The 9,568-nt window shown below is 43.2% G+C and overlaps 1 protein-coding gene across 6 annotated transcripts in view; it reads left to right on the forward strand.

The window, feature by feature from the left end:
• Window positions 1–9,020, forward strand: part of LNX2 (ligand of numb-protein X 2) — an 82,503-nt gene extending 73,483 nt beyond the window's left edge. For all 6 annotated transcript variants that reach the window (XM_054506286.2, XM_045869237.3, XM_045869238.3 and 3 more), the window contains 3 exons: window positions 168–399; window positions 3,280–3,438; window positions 3,912–9,020. In XM_054506286.2, the coding sequence (XP_054362261.1) occupies window positions 168–399; window positions 3,280–3,438; window positions 3,912–4,047 (527 nt within the window). In that variant the 3' untranslated portion in view covers window positions 4,048–9,020. The remainder of the gene's footprint in view (window positions 1–167; window positions 400–3,279; window positions 3,439–3,911) is intronic.
• The last annotated feature ends 548 nt before the right edge of the window (window positions 9,021–9,568 follow it).

The raw sequence follows: 9,568 nt of genomic DNA on the forward strand, positions 1-9,568 counted from the left end.
ATGAAATTATCTTAAAGTTTTGAGTTGTTTTGGAATGTTTTCCATGAATTGGATTTTCCCTCGGTATCGTAACAATGACAGAGAAGTGAAAAAATTACAAATAACAGGATGTACAGGGAAGATAATGACTTGGTAGCTCATCTCATTTTTCTTGTTCATTTGGACAGGTGATATATTGCTGAATATCAATGGCATTGATTTGACCAATTTAAGTCATAGTGAGGCCGTTGCTATGCTGAAAGCCAGTGCCGCATCCCCTGCTGTTGTCCTGAAAGCACTTGAGGTCCAGACTGTTGAGGAGGCATCCCAGGCCACCGAAGAGCAGCCCGGCACCTTCAGTGAGAATGAATATGATGCCACCTGGTCCCCATCATGGGTCATGTGGCTTGGGCTTCCAAGGTACTGACAACGTTTTGGTGGTTTCATGGAATAATCGTAGTGACAACCTTTCTCAGTGTGTAACACGGTAAATTCACTCATCCAGGGGGGAAAAAGGCCCTGGTCAGAGATAAAAGTGGCAATGGCGTATCAAGTTACAAAAGAAAATGGTATTTTTTTCTTAGAATATTATATTTTAAAAGGTAAATTTAAGGGGTGCCTAGGTGGATCAGTCAGTTAAGCATCCAACTCTGGATCTCAGCCCAGGTCTTGATCTCAGGGTCGTGAATTTTTAAAAAAAAAAATTTTTTTTTAATTTTTAAAAAATTAAAACATTCTTAAAAAATAAAGGTAAGTTAAGGTAAGTTTAATAATAAGAACTAGGCTAAGAAGACTTATTGTATCTGTTTGTAAAAATGAATAAAGCCGTTCTGTCCATTCCTATTACGGTTCTCAAGTGGACCAGCCATGTGCAGTCTCTTGCTTTAGAAAAGCTGTCATTTACCACCATGCATTCTGATACGTGCTTAGACTTCATGTGCACTTTTCACCAGAAAAACCAGGTCAAAGTGTGGGGCCTTTCCCTACTCCAGAAGCTTTTCCAAAACCCCTTTCTTAATCTTTTTAACTCTCCCTAAAAAGGCAGGATGTAAAACTCGGTTTTTATTGGACGTTTAAGCCAAACCATTGGTGTTCAAGAATAGGTGCCCCTCACCACCTTAGTGAAGAGTTCACTGCTTCGGGACTGTCACCTGCCAAGACATTCTACAATTGGTCATTGTCTGGTCCTGAAAGTGCAACCTCCTGAGGGTTGTGTAATTTGGTATTGAGATAGGAAGAATGTGTATTACTGTCTTTGTTTCCAGATCACTTTAGATTCTTAATGTGTAGAGGAATCCTAAAACTGAACTATGATGAAACATTTTGACTCTTGAGCCAAGTATGAAAATGACTGATTTTTTAAAATAAAAATACACAGTAGGAATGCCAGTTTCTGAGCCATATAGCTTCATTTGGATGTAATTTGTAATAACTAGCAGTTGTATAGTTCTATATGATTTACTAAAGAAAAGTACTTTCACATAAAGAATAGCAGAGAAAGCAAGGATGAGTGGAATTCATTTGTCAGTCATCTAACTTTCTGACTTGTCCTCTTGGTTGAAAAAGACTAAAAAGGCCTAAAACTGTAATAGACTTCATGTCTCAGGGACCTGTAGGGATCGATTCAAATGGTTGCTAAGAAACTGCAGACGTGCTACCTAATGGTGAGGTGTCAGCCATCAGAGGGAACTCATTTATCTTGTTAAGTACGCAGCCCAATACATTGACCTGTCCCTTGAAACCTAGCGTGTCAGGAAGGCCCCCTCCCACACCAGTGGGTGAGAAGTGGTCTCCCCTGCTGCGCAGTGGCCGCGCACATGCGCACCGCTGCTGGTGGCCAGGCAGACCCTGGCGCTGTGCCGCGCTGGGGCTCCCTCTCTGGTTCTCATTACCTCGTCTTCCAGGCTAGCTTTGCAGTCAGCACTTTACCTCTTGTCTTCAGAGCATTTTCGGGTGTACCAGGAAGACTAATGAATATTTCAGATGAAAAATACACAGGAGAATAAAATCAATTTTGGGGTCCACCCGTATCAAAAGAGTATCTGTCAGTCAACGGTCACTATTCTGTGGAGTCTTGGGGGTCTTCTGTTGTGTGCAGACCTGTATTCACAACCACATGTCAGAAGGGCCACGTGTCAGAAACCTCCTTTAAGCAGGTTTCACATCACATACGGTAGCAGCTCTGCTCTTTCTGAAAAGGGAGGTTCTTCCTCTGCAGTTGGCTAGGGCCGTACCAGACAAAACAGTTACTTGTTTTGTGTTGTGTTGTTTTGATTGTTTTTTGCAGAAGATTCAGAATCATGAAAATAACCTATATCGTCTCTAAAATACCAGGCTGATGCCTTTGACCCTGCTCTATGCCAGAAGCCTTTTTAAAAGCCCTTTCTTACTGGTGAGCTAAGAAACTGGACCAGATTAAAAGTTCTAGCATTTCATATATCGCTTACAGAATTGGCTTTATTAAGAAATCTTTTTAATAGATTAAAAGCAGGAAACCTTGCCTTAGATGACTAGATCCAATTTCATCTAAAAATGAAAGATACTTCTTTCATATAAAGAGATATTTTTTCTATATCATTTAGGTGGGGTTTTTTTTCTATTTTTATTTTTAAGTTTTTATTCATCAAGCTCTAACGTGTCACATCCTCCAACTGACAGTGGCATTTTAACTGAAGCGTCTCAGTGTCCCTGGTTAAAAATAAAAAAGGGAAGGGGGAAAGGAAGAGGTGATTTTCATTAGTGTTTTCTAGATTGAGTTCTCTATTTTGTCAATCGTCTCCCTTAAAATGAGTGCATTTTAAGGGAAGGAGGAAAGAACAACAAATAACTCCTCGCATAGATTAAAAAGAAAGTTTTCTATCTTTCTTTCATTTGAGTGCTGAGATTAGCCAGACTGGATCCCTTCTGTACCACTGTTTTGTAGATACAAACTCTGTAGATACAGACGGATATCCAAATTGAGGACATTGTTGACAGTGCAGGGGGCAAACGTAGGCACAGAATCATTTTATACGACTTTCTGTGGTGTAACCTGTAACCAGGTGTGTTTAGCTCTGTGTGTGTGTGTGTGTGTGTGTGTTCACTTGGGAAAAGAAGACCGGAAAATGTTGGAGAAATTCCAGTCTACCTTGGACTGAGTCTGTGCTAGAAAATGGGTTGTCAGAGTAATGTGTTCAGAAGGAAATAAAGTAGCCCTTTTTCGTTTCCCCGCAGTGATCAGTATGGAGTTACAACAACAAAGGTGAACAGGGTGTAAAGGCCTCCACACTAACTAGTTCTGGATCTTTGTGTTCGTTGTAGTGCCCTTCATAGCTGCCATGATATCGTTTTACGAAGAAGCTACTTGGGAAGTTGGGGCTTTAGTATTGTTGGTGGATATGAAGAGAACCACACCAATCAGCCTTTCTTCATTAAAACCATCGTCTTGGGGACTCCTGCTTATTATGATGGAAGATTAAAGTGAGTCTTGTGATAATCAGATAATGTGATTTATGTTTATTGTGATGGACACAATCTTGACCAGGGGTCAGCTCCAAACCCAGCCTTTGTCCTTCCTCGTCAATCAAGTTTTCCCGGAACATGGCTGCATTCATCTGCTTACACATCCTCCATGGCTGCCTGTGAGCCACAGTGGTGATGTTGAGTCATTGTGATGGAGGCCATGCGGTTCACAAAGGCTGAAATACTTGTTTACTAACTGGCCCTTTACAGAAACAATGTGCCGGCCAGATCTCTACTGAAGCATCACTTTGACTATCTTGCTGCTTAAAAATAGCCCCAGATGTCTTGCAAAGTAGAAAATACACCCTCACCATTGACAGCTGATGATTAAGTGAAACTGTGAATTTCATGCTAGACAAATCTCCATTAGGATAATGTTTTCTAATCGCATGAAGATAGTTAACAGTCCATTTCTGTTTGTCTTTGGCCAGATGTGGAGATATGATCGTAGCCGTCAACGGCCTGTCAACGGTGGGCATGAGCCACTCCGCACTAGTTCCCATGTTGAAGGAGCAGAGGAACAAAGTCACTCTGACAGTTACCTGCTGGCCTGGAAGCCTGGTGTAGGATTTGAAATCGGTTGTGAGTCGAACATCTTCCTTTTTTAGGCTTTGGAAAGAAACCCCTTTCGTTGGATTGTGTTTCTGCTTAGGAGCTACAGACACAGCTGATGTTTGCAGGGCCCAAAACCACTGAGATTGTCCTTTTGTTATTAGTAAAACGGCTTTCCTCCAGTTAGCCACGTTTCTTTGAGCTTGGTCTTCCACTAACCCTTATAAGCTCGTGTTTTCAAAATTCAGACTCTCCGTTGTCAGAATGTGACCTAAAATAATGAAAGAAGTGCGCGCGGGCTGCGGTCCAGCCAGCTGGCTTAGAGGGCTTGGGGTGGTCCTTGGTTTTCCCGGCCGAATCACAGAGTGAGCCGGGTGCCCGAGCGCGGGAGCTGGTGGAGCCCATGGCTGTGGCCCTCGCTGCCCCTGTTGCGGCCAGTGCCACGAATGGATACATCTTCGTTTAGCTGTAGCCCTTTCCCGTTTTCTCCCCATCAGTGCCAACGTTTCAGAACTTCATACTGTTTATAAAGTGGTATTTCTGACTGTTTGGTGTCCCCTTTAATTTCTTAAGGAAGTCTGACACTACTAAAGAGCTTTTTAAAAAATAATGTACCATTAATTAGAATACTAGATAATCAAAGGTCACGTTTTCCATTGACAGAGGCATTTGGGAGGTAATTATAGTTTAGTGCTGGAGATGGTAAAAGCCACACTTGCTTGCAGAAGTCCAGAAGCATTAAAGATTCCTTTCCAAAGGAATGTTTTGTTATGCAGGGAAATTTTGAAGCAGATTTTGCTAAAATTCATTTTCTAGAGTCTGTATTGTACTTATCAGCAGTCTTGGCTGGACATGCTTTTTGTGATTTCTGTAGTTAAACTAAAGATAAAACCGTGTTGCTATTCCACACACATTCACCTATATCGCGGCTCAGTGTAGGAGAAGGTGTACTTTTTTTATTTCATTCCGAGAAGAGCCTTCAGTGTTCTAGAAATCCTTATTTTTTCCCCATTATTTCTTGTGAACTTAATTATTTCAAGAAAAAGACTGGAAAGTCCTGGATTTTTATCTAAAATAGTAGGTTTTAGATGTTAATATCTTTCAGTCAGTTCTTGGTCACGAGGCTATTTCTTATTTTTCTAAATGCTTTTGAAAACTACAGCCAGCCCATTTTGTTAGTCCTTCATTCCACTTGATTGTCCCTTGGAAGAACGCATAAAGAAGCGAATAAAATCAAAATTTCTTTACCTTCTTAATGTTACGCATACTTGAAAAGAGTTTCACTTAGAAACCTAGTTCAGAATCTGAGCTCCTTGACAAGTGCCCTCTGTAATAAATGGTATTGATTATCAGAGAATGTATTTCCAAAACACTACAGTATATTATGAAGCATGACCACTTTGTTTTCAAACTGGCAGTTGTATTGCTGGGGCTTATTGTGTCTGCAGCATGTCACCGATTATTCCTGTTAGTTTTTTAGTGATTTTTTTTTTTTTTTAAACATACCGCTTTTGAATAAATAAGAAATGGCAATAGTAATTGCTACTGATTTGTCCAACCCCTTAGCTACACTGTACGGCCAACATATATAACCAAGATGCAGTGGAATGCCCCATACAGTATATTACTGTTACGTGATTGGCTTTTGAAGCAATTTGGTATTGAAATGCTTTGATATTCTAATTGATGTGGAACAAGTTTTTTTTTTCCTGCTCCCCAAATAGAAATTTTATATCCTACTTTGCTATTTTTTTAAACATTTTGTAAGAATGTATCATTTCTTGGGGCGTGGCCATCCATCAACAAATATCCCAATGGCTACTTTGTTGTATATAAAATACTTACATTGAACCTGGGGATAAAATGAGTATTTTGAAAGAAGACACTTTTTTCGACTTTATTTTTATCATGGAAATCTCAGACTCAGCTTAAGCTAATTTGGTTTTATTACAAAACATGATAGTTTTTGGTCAGAATGATATTTGGTGATGGAAACTTGTTCATAATTTATTGTTACTGTTGAAATATTTGAATTTTCTCATCTTAACGTAAATAGTTCAAATATTTTGATTTGTTCTGTGCCTTCGGTTTAAATTATTTCAGGATTTTTCAAATGTGTTTAAATAATGGTGTGATCATCATTTAGGATGGAAATAAAAGTCATCCTTCCATACTAGTGATATTGTCTCTTTTCTGAAGCAGCAGACGTTGACTCAGTACGTGATCTTTATGTTTGTTCATGGCCCAGCAGGCTGCCCACACCCTCAGTCCTGCTTCCACACACGCCTGTAGTCGCCCTTCTGTGCGTGGCCAGGGTGTGCCATATGGGGTGGGAGGCGTAGCTTGAACGCTGCCCATCTAGCTTTCTCCGGCCCATACTCCCCGCTTTCGAGAGAATTCCCCTCCGTGTGAGGGTGAATCTCCACAGGCCTCTATCTGCCTTTATATGGCTCTGACCTAAGTACCCTCAGAGTTGTAAGTCCCGTCTGATGCCACCTTGCAATTCTGAAGGCCGCTCATGCCCTGGTGCTGTGGCTCCCACAGTCTGCAGACTGAAGGCACCCAACCTCACTTCTGCACCCCGACTCTGTGTTTTCTCACGCGCTTATCTATCTCCACTCTCTCTCACTCTGAACTCTTATCGGCAGCCTTTCTAAACCCTAACTTTAGGGGCGCCTGGGTGGCTCAGTCGTTGCACGCCTGACTTCGACTCAGGTCATGATCCCAGGGTCCAGGGATCGAGCCCCGCATCGGGCTCCCTGCTCGGTGGGAAGCCTGCTTCTCCCTCTCCCACTCCCCCTGCTTGTGTTCCCTCTCTCACTGTCTCTCTCTCTCTCTCTGTGTCAAATAAATAAATAAAATCTTAAAAAAACAAAAACAAAAACAAACCCTAACTCTGGTCATTGCTCCGGGCATTTCACTGTTGAGGGATCTTGGCGCTGCAGGAAAGTCCCCTCACCATCTGCCCCCACCCCCATCTCTTACGTAACTTCTCCTCCCCACTCCTTGCCTCATTTAAGAACTGCCACCACGCCTGTGCCTACGCGGGCTGACCTGGCTCAAGTGGCGTTACCTCTCTTTGGGAAATCTTCACAAACCTCCTGGGGCTAGCCCTTTTTTTTCCTCTCTTTTAAAAGGTTTTATTAAACTATACTTTTATGGTCATGGATGCATACTAGGAAGAAGAAAAACTTGCAGGTAGGTGCTTGATTATCACTGTCTCTAGCAGTTTTTAAAATTGGACATTAAATATCAGAGATTCTATATCTTCTGAAGAGCCCGGGTATTCTAGAGGGAGAATGTAGGCCTGGTGTCCTTTCTGTCCCAGGATCTCCTCCAGGATGCCACATTACATCTAGTTACGCCTCCTTGGGCTCCCCATGCCAGGGCCATTTTCTCAGACTTCCCTTCCTGAGGAGGACCTTGACAATGTTGAGCACTGGTCGGGGATGTTGTAGGATGCCCTCTATTGGAATTTGTCTGCTCTTCCCCCCTCATGATTAGACTGGGGTGATGCGTTTGCAGGTAAAGTGCCATTCCCCTCATGTACAGCAAGGCTGCCTACCATCAGCATGACCTGTGGCTGTTGGTGTTGACCTTGTCCACCTGGCCTAAGTAGAGTGTGTGTCGGGTGTCTCCACAGTAAAGTTGCTTGCTCTTCCCTCCGCACTGTCGTCTTTGGACAGAAGTCACTCTGCACAGCCCGCACAGGTGTGGACAATTATATGCTCCACTTATTTTTGAGCTGGTCAGCAGAACGAGAGGGTCTCTGGTGCTGCTTAGGGAGGCCTTGTGGGTGGAAAGACGGGAATCCGGAGGACTTAGAGGGTTTATTCTCTCAGGATCCTGTGCCCTCACACTCCCAACCAGCTACTGCGCTTTCTCACGAAAAGACAATGTGGTCTGTAGATTCTATTGCTGTAACTTCCAACCTTGGTTTCCATTCTTTTTGTATATTGAAGCAGGCTGTTGCTTTATGATTCCTCAAGTGTTTGAAGCCTTAGTCAGATAAGCAGATGGTTTAAATTTGAAGTTAACAAACCTGAATTTCAGCTGCTAAGGGTACTTCAGCCTGTACATCATGCCGAAAGCACCCATGCGATAATACATCAAGGTCCCATTAATTCAGACTTAACTAATTTGGAATTTGAAAGCTTAAACAGAGTTGCAGTTACCTTGGCACTTTATATAAAGAATGAGTATCTTAAGTCAACATTTAAAAAGTGAGAGTGGGATATCTAAGCTGCATCTGAAGTATACAGTTTCCAAGTCGCCTTAAGCACTTGAATACCCAGGCCCGTTCCAGTGATTGGTAGTTCTCTCTCCCATGTAGTCATGTAAACAAGAGTCCACCTAGCACCTACTGTGTGCATGACACCTAGGCTCTGGATCACCTCTTTGTAATGCCTGATTTCATCTTTCATAATTCACACCTTCCATTTGTCCCTATTCAGTGATAAAACCGTGTAGGTTACATGGCAGAGTGAACTGCTGCCCGGTCACAGGCCAGGAAGTCAGGAAGCGAGCTCCTTCTCTGAAATCTCTCTTCTCTGCCTGCTGAATGGAAGGTTTCAACTCCTCAGGGTCCTTATTAGAAAGCTCTGGCCATTTTACAGTGTAAATCTCCACTGAACGATGCTAGCAATTTCTACGGCAACACAAAAGCTCTTTAGAAGTAAAGTTGAACATGTAGGCGCAGGGCCTACGGGCTGTAAATCACCCAAGGTGAGAGGTGCTGAAGTGCGGAGTACACTGGAGCCCCTGAAGACGTAGCACCTCCCCGCACACAGCAGAAGGGCAGGCCTCCAGCCAGAAGGGTGACCTGCGGAGGTGCTGAGCGCTCCAAGATTTCCGTTTGAACCCTAACGACTCGCCTGCACGTCATGCTTTGAAGTTGGGCTGTTTTGCAAATTCCTACCAGTACGTTCGCTTTGTTCCTCAAAAGTTTTCAGTTTTAAGGGTGTATCCAACAACAACCCTTCCTTGAATTGCCCAAAAACTGACCACTAGTTGCGGAGAGGTCATGTGGGAAACATCTGTTGCTCAGACTCTGATGTAGGGAAGCCACAGTTGTCCAGTGTCAAGGTCCTGAGGGTGGAGGCAGCTGGAAAAAAAAATAAATAGGGGCGCCTGGGTGACTCAGTCCGTTAAGCGACTGCCTTCGGCTCAGGGTCCTGGGATCGAGCCCCGCATCGGGCTCCCTGCTCGGCGGGAAGCCTGCTTCTCCCTCTGCCCCTCACCCTACTTGTGTTCCCTCTCTCGCTGTGTCTCTCTCTGCCAAATAAATAAATAAAATCTTTAAAAAAAAAAAAAGAAAAAAATAAATAACGGACATCTTTGCTGAGATTTTATTAGGAAGTCTTCTCTCACCCACAACTCTGCAAGAATGTCTAAGGTCATGGGAGGTGTTGAGTCACATACCCATGACTGCGACCCTCCCACCACCAGCCCTCCCGGGGAAGCGACACCCCAGAGCAGTTTTGCAGATTTGCCCCCTTCCTTCTGTGCCCCTTTTCTTCCTCCATGGTGCAAGCCT

The sequence above is a fragment of the Mirounga angustirostris genome, unplaced genomic scaffold (assembly GCF_029215605.1).
Source record: "Mirounga angustirostris isolate CCGP_5_RB_7025 unplaced genomic scaffold, mMirAng1.0.hap1 SCAF_3, whole genome shotgun sequence".
In the NCBI taxonomy this organism is placed as follows: domain Eukaryota; kingdom Metazoa; phylum Chordata; class Mammalia; order Carnivora; family Phocidae; genus Mirounga; species Mirounga angustirostris.